At 47.8% G+C, this 13,867-nt stretch overlaps 7 protein-coding genes across 7 annotated transcripts; all 7 read right to left on the reverse strand.

The window, feature by feature from the left end:
- Positions 1–195: 195 nt before the first annotated feature.
- DEU56DRAFT_983616 (uncharacterized protein) lies at positions 196–1,624 on the reverse strand (the record flags this gene model as incomplete). The annotated part of the gene is made up of 2 exons (XM_041359960.1): positions 1,566–1,624; positions 196–1,172 (listed from the first exon to the last, which is right to left on the reverse strand). The coding sequence occupies exons 1-2, from the start codon at positions 1,588–1,590 to the stop codon at positions 196–198; spliced, it is 1,002 nt and encodes a 333-aa protein (XP_041203982.1). The 5' UTR covers positions 1,591–1,624.
- Positions 1,625–1,791: 167 nt separating this feature from the next.
- On the reverse strand, positions 1,792–2,820 carry DEU56DRAFT_827810 (uncharacterized protein). The gene is made up of 4 exons (XM_041354406.1): positions 2,685–2,820; positions 2,189–2,636; positions 2,020–2,140; positions 1,792–1,970 (listed from the first exon to the last, which is right to left on the reverse strand). The coding sequence occupies exons 1-3, from the start codon at positions 2,707–2,709 to the stop codon at positions 2,095–2,097; spliced, it is 519 nt and encodes a 172-aa protein (XP_041203983.1). The 5' UTR covers positions 2,710–2,820; the 3' UTR covers positions 1,792–1,970; positions 2,020–2,094.
- A 599-nt stretch (positions 2,821–3,419) lies between these two features.
- On the reverse strand, positions 3,420–3,852 carry DEU56DRAFT_917106 (uncharacterized protein; the record flags this gene model as incomplete). Its single annotated transcript, XM_041357946.1, has 2 exons — positions 3,420–3,529; positions 3,579–3,852. The coding sequence occupies 2 exons, from the start codon at positions 3,850–3,852 to the stop codon at positions 3,420–3,422; spliced, it is 384 nt and encodes a 127-aa protein (XP_041203984.1).
- A 424-nt stretch (positions 3,853–4,276) lies between these two features.
- On the reverse strand, positions 4,277–6,898 carry DEU56DRAFT_598052 (uncharacterized protein). The gene is made up of 12 exons (XM_041347007.1): positions 6,655–6,898; positions 6,255–6,576; positions 6,166–6,198; positions 5,945–6,117; positions 5,814–5,896; positions 5,548–5,754; positions 5,352–5,490; positions 5,210–5,297; positions 5,050–5,097; positions 4,967–4,994; positions 4,592–4,857; positions 4,277–4,538 (listed from the first exon to the last, which is right to left on the reverse strand). Exons 2-11 carry the CDS (start codon positions 6,396–6,398, stop codon positions 4,754–4,756), a joined length of 1,047 nt encoding a protein of 348 aa, XP_041203985.1. The 5' UTR covers positions 6,399–6,576; positions 6,655–6,898; the 3' UTR covers positions 4,277–4,538; positions 4,592–4,753.
- An 876-nt stretch (positions 6,899–7,774) lies between these two features.
- Positions 7,775–8,784, reverse strand: DEU56DRAFT_917108 (uncharacterized protein; the record flags this gene model as incomplete). Its single annotated transcript, XM_041357947.1, has 3 exons — positions 7,775–7,806; positions 7,867–8,242; positions 8,299–8,784. 3 exons carry the CDS (start codon positions 8,782–8,784, stop codon positions 7,775–7,777), a joined length of 894 nt encoding a protein of 297 aa, XP_041203986.1.
- Positions 8,785–9,442: 658 nt separating this feature from the next.
- Positions 9,443–10,539, reverse strand: DEU56DRAFT_711746 (uncharacterized protein; the record flags this gene model as incomplete). The annotated part of the gene is made up of 3 exons (XM_041347514.1): positions 9,443–9,697; positions 9,762–10,389; positions 10,454–10,539. Coding segments are annotated over 3 exons (969 nt in total), but the record flags the coding sequence as incomplete, so codon positions are not given.
- A 717-nt stretch (positions 10,540–11,256) lies between these two features.
- DEU56DRAFT_917110 (uncharacterized protein) lies at positions 11,257–13,338 on the reverse strand (the record flags this gene model as incomplete). The annotated part of the gene is made up of 5 exons (XM_041357948.1): positions 11,257–11,624; positions 11,688–12,017; positions 12,068–12,401; positions 12,466–12,645; positions 12,793–13,338. The coding sequence occupies 5 exons, from the start codon at positions 13,336–13,338 to the stop codon at positions 11,257–11,259; spliced, it is 1,758 nt and encodes a 585-aa protein (XP_041203988.1).
- Positions 13,339–13,867: the final 529 nt, after the last annotated feature.

Raw genomic sequence — 13,867 nt, forward strand, 5'->3', positions numbered from 1 at the left:
TATGTTTTATTTGAATTTCGTTGTGGTATTTAAGGATAGGCGATTTGGACGATATATGTAGTAGGAACTTTGTCCCTGAATTTATTTGTGAACTAACTGTCAACCTATGCATGCATACCGACGTCTCGCAATCATCCAAGCGATGTACAGTAACGTGCACACAATATCAACCATAATCATCATATCCCTAGTCATCTATAACGGCCCAAACCCGCACGCCCAAACCTTGTACCAATCTTCACGAGCATACCTAAAGTATAAGCGAGGAAGGGACACCTTGAAACGAATATCATCCGACACAACACACTCCTTTCTAGTACCTGTTTCATTGAGCCCCCCTATTTCCAAGGGAATGCAGTCGCGAGGGCCTCTCAGCAGGGATGCAGACAACATCAGTACCTGCACGCGCAAGGGCAATCCCCTTGTGATCAACGCGGATGTATCGGTGTCGGGTCTGGTATGCGCATAGGCCAGAGACATTGTCTGAAGGCTCTTGAAAGAAGCCCATGGAGTTTTCTTCATCCATGGAGGTAGGCGGTAGTATTTATAATTGTCTTTCAGAGTAGAGGCGAAAAGATAAGGGTCGTGGAGTTTGGGGGCGTTGCGAGCATAATAATCAAGGAGACCAGTTCCTTGGGGAGTGTCTGTGAGGGGCCCCCATGGGAGGTTGACGACCGTGTCGTTGGAGGTGAGGTGAGAGATCGAAACAATGAATGCAGATCCGTGGGAAGTGTCTGTCAGGAGCTTCCATGGGAAGTAGCAAATCGTCTCGCCAGATAGCGTCAGAGTTTGGGTTTTCCAGGGAGGCTGGGAATGTTCGTTGTTGATATCTGTGTCCACATGGGACTTCCGTGCAATTTCCAGGCAGGCTGCAAGAAGGTCCAGACTTGTCCAGGCGAAGGCAAGAGACGGCGCAGCAAGTAGCACCGGAGCCAACAGGCTCATGGCAAGTTCGCACTCAGACGCTAGCTCATAGCCCAGGGTTCTGAGAAAGTTGGGTCGTTCTGGTTGTACATCCCAATCCGCTCCAATCCAGATATTCTGTACGACAGATGCGTACTCAAAACAGAAGCGAATGTCTTCTTGAGTGCATTCATTCTGCAGAGCACATGCTTTCTGCATACGTAGAGCGCATGCCTTCTGCATAAGTAGAGCACGCACGAAGGCTTTCTCTGTACTCTGAAAGCAATACTAGTTTGGGGTTCGTGTTCGAGATAGAGATGAAAGAATAACTCACGGCCTATTGGCAATTTCATACGTGAACACGAGTGTGAGACCATCTTTGGTAGTCCAGGATGAGATGAGATAGTACAGGTGTGGAACGTTCGAACACTTGGGTTCTTCAGCATCAGAAGACAACCTCGGGCGTTGCCGTGTAATGTGTCAACTTTGAATAAGACGTCGCCGAGCGTGTGTCACGGTAACGCAACTTCTCAGACTCCTCCCTTCTGTCACATCGACCACACCGTAGCTTTGCTATGCAAAACTTGCACTTTGTACAGCAATCAAAGTACTAACCAAAGCATCTATCGTACATGACCTCAATGACACAGATTAAAACATACCCGCCGTCCATCCTGCCTCGTCCATATGAAAATCACCACTCCCTACACCTCCGACGAAGCTACTCAGACGGGTACGATGAGCCCGGCTCATCCACTGGCTTTCTTCAAATCCACTGACCACCCCTTCGTCTCATCCACAGTCGCCTTCAAATTCTCAATCTTAATGTTCAGCATCTGAAGCGCATCCAACCCCATAGGCAACCGGAGGGGTATTTTTTCTCCCTGCGCGACCTCATAAACAGTCCGCGTGAACTTTTCCGCATCTCCATCGAGAACCATGCCTTTTATACTCTGACGCAACGCACGAGTCGGAAAGGACTCATCGTCGTATGCTGGATGATGCGGTAACAGCAATGACCCACTCAACGCGTTCGTTTGGAATGCACCTGGTTCAATTATGCAGATCTGTTTTTTGTCGTGAGTACGGATGTATTGCTTTGTTAGGGTGACGTACCTTTATGTTCCAGGAAGCTGGCAGCTCTTTGGCGAGGCCATCCGTGAATCCCTCCAGCGCTGTACATCACATCAATCACCAAACTTTCCACACATCAAGCTCAAGATTCATACCATGTTTACTGCAACTAAATCAGCACCATCTTTAACAAGATCAAATCAAGACTCACACCGCAGCATAATAGCCCAATCCAGGAAGCACATAAAACCCAGCAGCCGAACTAACTTGAAGAATTATCCCCCCCTTACCCGGTTCATTCACTTCCCTGAAGAACTTCACTGCAGCACGACTAACGTTCGTCGCGCCCCAAAAATTCGTTTCGAAAAGCTCGCGCGCTTTGTCGACAGGTGTGCCTTCAATCTCCCCGACAATTCCATAACCCGCGTTATTGTCAACCACGTCCAGCCGTCCAAACGCCTCACGCGTGCGCGCGAATGCTTCGTCGATATCTTCTTGTTTGGTGACGTCGACTTTGAGCACGAGGAGTTTGTCTGCTGGGTATCGGGCTGTGAGATCGGCCAGGACCTCTGGTTTGCGAAGGGTTGCTACTACGATGTCGCCTTGATTGAGGGCGTGCTCTGTCATGAGTCTTCCGAACCCTGAGGACGTCCCCGTTACTGTGTGCGATTGTTAATGTCTAGTAGGAGAGGAAAGACTAGGCTCACTAAACCAGACTTTGGGAGAGGGCATTGTGGGCTCGTTCACGAATTTGATGGTCCTTCTGCATTGGCCGTTGCTTTTATGCTATTCTATCGTGCAGTGCAATCAGTCGGACACGTTTGTATGACTACCAATTGCTTCGTCAGAACGCTGACAGATCCTGTACGTAACTGATAGGCACCGTATGTATGCATCTTCAAGAATTTGATTCCCACTTGATTTTATCATCATTCCTTGTGTACTCCATAAGTCTCGGGATAAACTGAAGGCAACAAACAGATGTGACTAAGTACACAATGCGAGCAATCGATTAATCACCGACCGCCACGTCAAGCCCAGACTGCTTCGCCCCCAACAAACCTTGACTGTGCTCCTTGCCGGCACTTTCCCTTCCGCAGTGCACGAAGAATATACGCCAAGACAATTTCAATACTCGAGCAATCAATGAATTTGGCAAATATCTGAATCTAGAGTAGACCACAGCAGGAAGGATAATGCAAAACAACGGTATCAAGGTGATGGTACAACAAGGTCCATGTACATCGGGATAAGAGAACCCAAGATCAACAACTGGTCGATTTATACGAGATGAAAGTACGTTTCGGTAGGAATTACACACCAATATGAAGGAAACCAATCCTCTGCTCGAGCGGCACTTTATACTTCACGGCGTGCGTACTAGTAGCCCTGTTGAGCGCCCAGGCCGCCTTTGTATAGTCTGGCATGTCACCCTCCTCCAATTACTGGAACATGTTTTCATAGAAAGCTTCGACAACATGTTTTGCGACAGCGTCATTGAATTCCCACAGAGTACCAATGATGCTCTTGAACCCAGAAAATTGCAGGCCAGCTGCGAGGTGGATGACTTCGCATCTCCCTATCGCCGGCAGCAGTATGACTGGCCGATAAGAATGCGAACTCAGCTTGCGGAGTGTCGTTCTTCATGATATCAAGCAACGTGACAGGTTTATCTCTCATGATGAAACACGAATGGTAAGGCTGCTCGTGGTTCTGCCACTTTCCATGACAAGCGAGATGCACCCAGGTGTTGCGTCGCAAAGCTTCGAGCGCACCTGCTTGTGTGGCGTAGTCACCAGAAATGCTCGTGATCTTGACCTGCGGGGGAACATGTTTACGGACAAGCTCAAGTTCGTTGTCGACAGCAATGAGCATAGTTTGCCCTGGGACCTCTTATGATCAACGCGGTCCATAAACCTATCTGGATTTTTTTTTTTTGGAAACAAGAACGGTGATGACTCTGACCGTGGCACGCACAGGGCGGTAGCCAAACGCTTGACGTACGAGGGATTAACGCATCCACCTTTGACTTGGTAACCTGTAAATCGTTCCTCGAAAAACGAAAGATTTTCAAGGTGCGTCCCATGCTTGAAGGCCGTCGGATTAGAAGGCTAGTTTCTGCTGACAGCTAATTCTTTCCAGAGATCTTATTCATCTGCCATCAGCTGGAGTCACTGATATGGTCAGGACGTTCCATGTGTCTACAAGATAGAGTCATTATGAGATAATAAACGAGATTGTTAAGAATTGAGACAAACTAGTACACAGAACATACCCAACCTTCATGCACTTGCAATCGGACCACGGATACTTGCCAAGTACATCGGATGATTACGCCCAGTAGGTCTCGCCATGGTGACCGAGATGCTTTAAAGACTTATACACCATACCCGAAAAAACGCCATATTGCGTGATCATACAATCATTTCGTACAATTGCACCTCCTGAAACCACTTTGACAGACCATTCAAAAAACCTGCATTCACCGCCGCAACATCTCAGCTCTACTCCGAACCGGAACTTATTGATGTTGCATTGAGTTGCCTAGTATCAAGGTCTTGCTGGAGGCAGGTATATCAGCGGGATTGCTACAATCTCAAGGGTTGGAACATACGTAGGCGATGCTGTAAAGTGATTTCAAGAATTGTTTTGATCAACTCCTCCTTCCTGTCATATGTTTTCGCCTTCCTTTTGGACCTTCCAAACGGTAGCTTCGCCCTCCAAGAAGATGGGCTGGAAGTGCTCGCAGCTTCTTGATAAGCCTGAATGGCAGTGCTCACAGCTTCCCTGACAGCAGCTGCTTGCGGAGACGCCATATACTGCTCGAGAGCGTCAAGAACAGAAGGATAAGACTTCTGATCCTGAATATAGCGCTGCTTGCTGAAAATGTAGAAAGAGTGCTCGAAAATAATGGCAGCAGCTAAACGATCAATTATGAGCAAGTTCATTGAAACTTGGCCTGATAATTCACCAGAACTGAGCTGAATACTTTTCTCCAATGGCGATGAGCCAGAAACCTGGCACATTTGCGATGTGAGAATTGTGTGTACATCTGTGCCTAATTGGGCATACCACAGCGAGTATTTTAGACTGCATCTCTTCACGATGAGCACGGTCAAGCTAGACTTCGATCAGTATGGTCCGAGCACGGAGGAGCAACAGACGTACCATCTGCAAGTAAACGCCCGACATAGTAGATGAGAGCAGCTTTCGAACATCCCCATAATCTTACCTGAATAAGTGGAAACCAGCAACTCGATCTCGCTATTGTATCCTCATATGAGATTTCTTCCTCAGAGGCAACAAGTCCTGCAAGTTCCCTGGACGATAGTCAATAACACTCGCAGCAGGCAAATGATATTATGGGCAGTTACCTTTCTACTGCATATTTCATGCAGAGCTCCAAGTTGGTCTGCTGAGTTGAGACGAACAATTGTTGAAGGACTTCATTCTTCAGAGTTCCAGCCGTGCGCTCGATGAGTGGCCCGCAGTCTGCATCTTTCTTGTCCATGTCTAGTGGATCGACATAAACCGTCATGGCGTATCGCAATTCGACTATCCACAGCTTACCAGCGAGGCATACGTGACAATTCGGAGGCCGTTGGATGTCCTTGGAGTTATATAAAAACTTCAATTGTGACCCATTTGAAAATTGCTCCTCGACGTTCTTCGGGGTCAGTTCCTTAGCGACTGTCCTCGAATTTCCTTGTTTCTGCAGTCGTGCGAATTCGACGTCGTAGAGGGCATCGAATTTTGTAAACAATACAACCACTGGAACTGAGGACACAGGTTGTGAATCAGTCGATCATTGACAACATATGGATGCAAAAGCTTACTGCTTCCAGTGTTGCAGTGAGAGAAAAATTTGATTTCCGCTTGGGTGAAAGACCTGCTTTCCTCATCCATTGGGATACAGTACCTATGTCAAAGAAGTAAGCCAGTACATGTCACTAACTTGTTCAATTACCATATGGTGTGGATGCGATCCTTTATATCTGGTTGCTTCGAACGGTCTTCGATAAATTCCTTCACATTGTTGAATTCGGATTCACCGCCTGCTTCAAAACCACGTGAATCGTGAAAGACAAATCCTGGGTTGATTTGAAACACGGTTTCGTTCTTGATATCGTTTCCACCACGCTGATGGCATGTGAGTTCATGTTTCCAGCGGATGATAGTACACGTTACCCCTCTGGATGCGCCCAAAACAGTGTCATCGATCTGATGGTCGATGGGACATATCACTATCAACCGCGGACTAGCATCACGATGCGCACCTTTTCTCCAGCACTGTTAAATATTTCTGGGCTGTCGGAGGTGTTGCAAAACCTCTGGAGGATGGAGGTTTTTCCTGCACTCGCTCTTCCTATGATGAGGATTCGAAAGCGGCCGATCTTCTCTTTCATCTCTGAAGCATCCATGAAGGTGAAAATTTGATACAATCGCGCGGGTCTGGAACTAAAAAAAGACAATCTCAGTCGTGCGCGCGAAGGCAAATGTTTGAGGTGACAGTCTGAGTCTGTAGTTAGCTAGATATACTAGGTGCTCTTGTACTCGGAACGAATAAGTATCTGAGACCGCAGTACAATGAAAACGGCTCTAGGTCAAAGCAAACAAAAGATTCAGTAACAAAATGGCTTTCAGTATAATAAGGGCACAATATATTAGACGACATACAATAGAATGGGATGCGCACATGGTTCTGTCCAACGGACTTTGCGCGAGCTTGTTGGACCTCCGAATGCAGGACTAAGCGATGAAAAATTGTTCAGCATTCAGAGTAGTAGGCTTATACTATACTTGGTATGTAGTAACCACTAGAGTGTGAACTCTGCGAACGCCCACAGTGAGCAATGGGCACTCAAGCTCAAGGTTGTGCGTACAGGCGTATATGATGCGCGCCTCGAAGTCGACGATATGTCGGAAATGACAAATGCGGCCTTTCCATTTCATACCATAATAAGGCGGTTCGGTGGCTATTACCTCCATATAGTAATAACGTTCGATCCCGCCGACAGCAATTCCGAATCGTATGGACGCCCATGATCATGATATACATGATGCTCAATTGCGCGACCTTGCGGCCACCAAACTTGTACATCGTAACCACACATAAATCGATAATGACCCATGCCACGGCGCTGTCCAGGTGCATGATGAGGCATACACGAGGGACCAGAAGGAACCACTGGTACAACTGTCCTATAGTAAGTAGGTGACTTGGATGAGTTCAATCTGTAACTGACCATACACTCCACATAAGTCGTCACGGCGACCCTTCCCGCACGAAGGAAAGTCTTCCCTAGTAACTAGCGGCAGCACGGTTCCCTCTCCCCTCCACATCAGCAAAACACTAAATTTAGCACAGCTACCGTGGCAGCTTACAGCATCTTACAGCACCTTACAGCAGTTGCAGGCACCTGTAGTGATGTGTAGCGACCACGTGCAGTGCACAATGACATAACTGTACATAAAGTAGACTTCTGCAGCGCGACATAGCACCACATAGCGCGCTACAGCGAACGACCCGAGTAGTACTAGTATTACCAGCTCTTCGAGTTGACTTGAGTTTGAACGACTTAAAAGAACGACTTGAAACAAACATTGATTCATTGAAAGAATGTACTGCGACTGCTAATACAGTAGATCCGGGATATCAAGTCAAACAGTATAGTAGTATAATAGTACTACTAGTAGTACTGCCAGTATACTATATGTCGTGCCAGAAGAGTATCTATAGTTTGAATAACAGGTCAAGGAATCGGGCGCTACCTCAGAAGAATCTCGAGTGTTTGACTCAGCTCTGGGTCGCGCTCGCAGATCCTGTATCTATTTCATAGAAAATACGTCAATAGGAGCGGTCGAACAAATTTAACAGAATACAATTACCTGCCAGTGGCCCGGGCAGTGGCAGAGCCAAGTCTACTTCCGGGCTGAGCATATCACCATCAACCTGACTAGTAGATTTGCGACGACGTTTTCTAGGCTTACTACTAGTAGAGTCTTCGAGCAATGTGATGCCGATTTTGCGGACCAAATGACGTACATAACCGATGTCGATATGAGCGTCCTCCAACTTCCTCCCAGCTTCTGTAGCCTCGAACTGGTAGAGGAGCCCAAGTGCTCTATTCTGCTGGACAACGCAATCTGCGAGTGTCTTCTCCGAAAAGCAAACATCTCGCTGTGCATGGGTCGTGTTCAAAATGAGCTGGGCCTTGTGTTCCTCGCTAGACCGGGCCTGGGTGTCGATGGTGTGAGTAGATTCCTGGGCAATATTGACATTTAGTACTAGATAGCGTGTATGGATGCTGTTGAACTTACATTGTTGCTGTCTTCGCAGTTTGAGTCTGACTCTGTTTTTACCGAGAATACAGGTGATGGAACTTTGTTCGCGTTCAACCCGAGAGTAGAACGCGCAACATTCGGCGTGGTCAAGTGGCACAATAATGCAGGGGATCGGTTTCGTAGAGCGCCAATGGCCCTAGGCGTTCCAATGTGCTTCAAGTTAGAATGCAAAACACCTTGCATAGCAGTAGGTACTAGTACAGTAGACATATGTTGGGCCTCAGAGATGGACGACTTGGATGGAGTGCGATGAATGGATGATGTGTTGTTTACGACTGGTCCTTCTGTGCTTGAGCTGGAGACTGCAGAAAAAGGTCCTATTGGTTTTGGTGGTACTGGCGCACGCGTTCCGGCGTGAATTGCTTGTGTTATTAGATGGGTCTGGGGCTCATGCAAGCGTTTTTGATCAGGTGAAATCCCTGTAAGAGACGTGTCTGTTGCAGGTTGGGCACCAGAGGCCATTGAAGTTATGCTGTTAGTAGTTCAATTTTCCCGGGTCATGCCGAGAGTGAGTAGTTAAACGTGATGTGACAAATTGTACGCAAATCTCATAGTACCTACATAGGCTAACTAGCGCACAGTACAGTGAGAAACATCCATAGTAGTAGTAGGCTCTGAAAGTACAAAAGAAATGCAACAAACTAGTAGTAGTAGACCAGCAAATTCAAAGACTCGGAGTGCTGGTGCGATAGACTCGGAACAAGCAAAGATTTGAAGTACTACCAATTGTAAATCGTCAGTGTTAAGAGGAAGTTGAGTCGAACAACGGACACTTACCATTGACGATCAGCACGGCAAGAGCCCACTACTGACGACCCTTCCCCTTCCCCTTCCCCTTGCCACTCCCACTCCCACTCCCATTCACCTGCGCCTTTGCCTCCTTCTGCTGTTTCCCCCTAGTAGACCCTTCACCTTCCGGCTGAACCTTCAACTTCTTTGCTGAGCGCTCAGGCTGCACGTCGAGCAATAACCCAGTAGATGAAGAGGCCGGCGTCGTGGCGGACGAGGGGCGAGTTGTGGGATCAGATGAGGAAGAAGTTGTCATAATGGTCGAAGGATCGGTTGGTCCGGTACTGGTAGACTCGGAGCTTGTGGGTTGTTGAACAACAACGTGCATTGTCTTGCGTTTGTCGTATTTGTGGTGGCGCCAGTCCAAGTAGCGGCAATATGCTGTAAGGTAGATCGCAGAGGAGATAGAGTTGAGGGCTGCCCCCCAAACGGGCTCGAATACGGGATGGGAATCACGCGCACTCTGAACTGCACTCTCCTCAAGACCCATACCCTCCATCAACGATACAATGTAATCCTTCAAGCTATCTGCGGCGTTATCCAACATGCGTTCAACATCACCCATCTGCAACACGGGGTAAAGGGTCTGTGGGGGGTGAGTTGAGGCCAAAAATTAGTAGATACTAATAAGGTGAACACATAGTACGTACCCCCTCTGCGAAGGTAGAAGCATCCTTGTTGTTGAAATCAAAGTGACCGTCCGTGCCACGTTTGTATATGCTATAGCGGACCTCGCTGATATCAATCCAGGTGTGAGACTTGATCTCCACCGGTCCAAACCTCAAGCTCTTCTTGATGCGGGATGGGATGAAGTCTTCGTAATCTAACGCGGGAGCTGAGCGAAGTTGTTGAATAGTGGTATCCCCTTCGTTCGGTTGTTGCCATTTAATTCGCTCTTTGAAGGATATGATGAAAGCGTAATCAATGTCTTGATGGCCGTCGCATGTGTTGCTTAGCTTCCGCACCATGCAGTTGGTATCTGAGGAAAGCCCGCATTCTCCAACCCATTTGGACACCGGCTTCGCTACCACCATCTCATCTGACTCTATATCCTCCGGGGGTTGTGCTGTGACGGTAAGGTGTAGATCTGGTATATTCGTCGAATCCTTGTTTTGGATGCGGTGATTGAGGTGTACAGTGGTGTCGATCAGGAGCTTGTCGTAAGGGATGGCTTCCGTGAACTTGTTCACGGCCTTCGCAAGGTGCGCAGCTGGTTGTTCATGGACGGGAAGGGGGGGCATGATGTATATATCTTGAGTATCCGCGAAGTAGACGAATCTGTAGTAAGAAATAAGACGTGGTCAGTGTACGCGTACGACTCAGCTACTACTCTAGTGTTTACTTTGCTCTGACTTCAAAATCTCGCTCTTCCGACGTAAATGCTACCACCACCGCGTACTCTGCAGGCGTGATATCGGCGATGACCTCAGATAACGGTAAATATGAATCTACGATACTTAACGTGTAGATCGGCCTACAATTGTATGAGGTTGAGGATGTTGGAGTGCTTCAAGGACAATGGCGCAATGGTCTTCAAGTTTGTGTTGATGAATGGTCAGGAAGAAGATTTGAATGTGTAGTAAGCTGATCTGAGAAATACTAACCTAAGCTTAAAGAATCGGGATTATCCAAGTCTGTAAATTGAACCCCGAGTGTTGTCTTTATTGCTGTCTTGAGGTCTTCAAGGATTTGCTTGTCTTGAAGTTCTGTTTCCGTTGGAACATGATTATACAAGGAACAGGAGATTTTCTCGAGTTGTACACATTGAGGAGGGAGGATCAAATTCATTGAGGGTGATCTTGAGAGCCAAGATTTTGAACTCTGTGAGAGCTTAGAATAAAGAGCTGGAAGAGCCATGCCAGTGAGATTGCTGGTGACAGGCATTGAGAGAGGTAGTATGATGCTGACAACCAGTGGGGGTTGGCCTGTCAATCATCTCCATTGATGACTGGAGTTTATTAGTCAGCTGAGAGCCACGTGTCGTAAGGTAGCGCTATACAGCGCTACACAGCAGGTCCTCGTACAGTCTAGGATTGTGCAGTGTCTTACAGTGACGCATAGTATCATACATCGAGCGCAGAGTGCTTCAATAATTAATATCAACTATCATCTTCATACCATTGAATCATAATGCAAAAGACTACACTAGTTTGAGATAGCATAGTAGAAGTCTTTGTTGATGTACTTATTTAGGAAGAATGTCTGAGCAAAGTGAGCACTATTTTGTGCTGTTAAACGAGAATCAGCAACACGACCAAAGCGGGGGATAATTTGAGCAAAAGAACGAAGTTGATCTAGTGGGAGGATATCACCGAAGGGAGTCCCTGCTGATCGCATTGCACGTTTTAAAACATGCATCTGTGTTGTGCATTCCAGCAAGCTTCCATGACGCTGAGGCATAACATCTAGGCGCTGAACATAAGTAAGAAAACGCGTGGCCCAAGGGGCACTACCAGGTTTTCCTTGTGGAGGAAGCGGTTGCATGATAAGGTGCACCTCAACAACATCATGGCCTGCAAGTTGCTCGGATGTCAAACTCGGACACAAGTATACAAATGGACATCTGAGAAACATACCTTTAAGCCCACTAGTAGGCCATTGTTCACGTCCGGTGTCATCAACAGTGAAAATAGCAGCGTCATAACGCCCATACTTCCAAGTTGCGCTCGGAGGATGCGCGTTGACTGTGAGAGCAGGAGGAGTGATTGATGGGCTGTGGTACGATGCCTGCTGCACGCGTACTTTAAACCAGACCATAAGGTCATTAAAAGGAAGAGGTGCATCAGGCAATGCTCGGCGTTGTCCCCTCAGCGAGTGGACATTCTGAGCCATACCCTCTCGTTGAATATAGTCAGCGAGTGCTCCCCGCAAGTCAGGTAGAGAGAATTTTTCAGCGACGACATCGACTGGTATGCGTCGTATCAAGGATCGAAATTCAGGTGGATTGCTGCTGCACCGACCACGAATGTGCGGAGAGGTCTGGCTACTTCAATATCTGAAGAGAGTTGCTCTGCCTTCTTGAAGAAATCGGTCACTACACGCTTCGGCCCCCAGAGATCATCCAAACCTGTCTGCAAGTTTGATTTGTCGGCGTGTGGATCTTCGTCGTGCGACTCATCATGATGTTCCGAACTGGCGTCCGTCATTCGAGAAGTAGAAGCTTGTGACTGCGATTGTGAACGAGCGATTATTGATGTTGCAATCTGGAAGTTTCGACATTTCTCTCGGCGATCAAGAAACCGGCATATTTGAGCATCATAGTTGATGTTGTTGGAGGAATCTGCGGGATCCTTGATTAGGGTGATGTGAGCGTGCTCTGTGGTGTCAGCAGACCACTGCAAGGAGAGAGCTGACTTGACGTATGCTGGGCTCGACACTCTGCATCAACTCCAATTTGGGTATATGCCAGTTGTCGAGGACCTGTTTGCTCTTTGCACCTCGACGTGCACCGCAAGCAATGATTTCTTGCTTGTGTTCGTGAAATTCCTCGAGGGCACCGAGAATCTTTGACAATGCACTTCGTCGATCGTGTCGCTTGCGATATGTAGCGAAAGTCCATCAGCGCGCAAACAGCTATCACAACACTACGGGGGGCTGCGTCGGCAACGAGAGCAACAATATAGCGTTGCATATCACGTTGGGCTCTTCCAGTGACTTGTTTAAGCTTGGAAATGGCCATACCTTGAAGTGTCGGAACGTCGTGAGTGGTTGCGAAACGGAGAAGCGAAAGTCTAGTTCCTGTTCGCCAACAGCTGCAAGACACCACTTAACATCGTGATCATAGAACTCACGGTGCCAGTGATGCAGGGGTTCGGGAGTGAAAAATACATGCGGATCCGCAAGTGACCAATCACGCCAGAATGGCTGGGCTACGCCACTCAGGCGGAATGGAGCGCATGCATTAAAGTAACCTTCGACGTCGAGGGGGTCACAACTAATGCTCGAAAGCTGGTCGAGAGTCATTTTAGCTGTTCGAGGGGAGTGCTGGAAGGCGTCTCCGAAGTTTTCATACATAGCCATAGTGATCGGTGAGGTCTTTCCTCGGACACATGCGAGCATGCATGCCTCGGGTGTATCGACAATGTACGAAGCTAAGGGAGTGAAACAGTATCTGAGGTTCCCAAGTGGGTCCGACATCATCCGGCCGATGCGTGCAGCTTGCTTGAGCGGCTCTAGCACGATATCTAGACACTGGTGGACTAAGCGGGCTTCAAGAACACTCTGCATCCGTGTCATTCACTGGATGCAGAAATTCAGCAATTGGAAGCGCGCTGTTAGGAGGAAAGCATGTGAGGATGCCTTGTTTCGAGTTGCCATCTTGATATGGGCAAGGCTGATCAGGAGCGGGTTGAGCGACACGTCCACAGTCATGTTGGTGATGTTGGTCTTATCAGAGGACAGTATGATGCCCTAACAATGTCGCACCATCTGGAAGTTGTGACTACGATGAGATGTGAGAGTTAGCAAGTTGGAGACCATTGAGAGTCAGGTATGTATTACCTGCATCGACCATGCTGCGTCACCTGTCAGCCATTCATTGTAAATTCGTGATGTGCGTTCCCACTGTGTGATATACACGTTGCGGCGTGACATCTATTTCTTTAGACAAACAACGGGTGGCTAAAAAGCGAGTTCGATACAATCCAATGGATCGCGCCAGTACAAATATAGCAGCTGTTTTTGTTGGGTGAGTGGTTGAGAGACTATGCGGTACTACTGCCACTGTCGGAACAGGAGGTAAGCAGCTCAGCACGAC

This window comes from Suillus clintonianus (genome assembly GCF_016758775.1).
Source record: "Suillus clintonianus strain FC179 chromosome Unknown DEU56scaffold_99, whole genome shotgun sequence".
Lineage (NCBI taxonomy): Eukaryota > Fungi > Basidiomycota > Agaricomycetes > Boletales > Suillaceae > Suillus > Suillus clintonianus.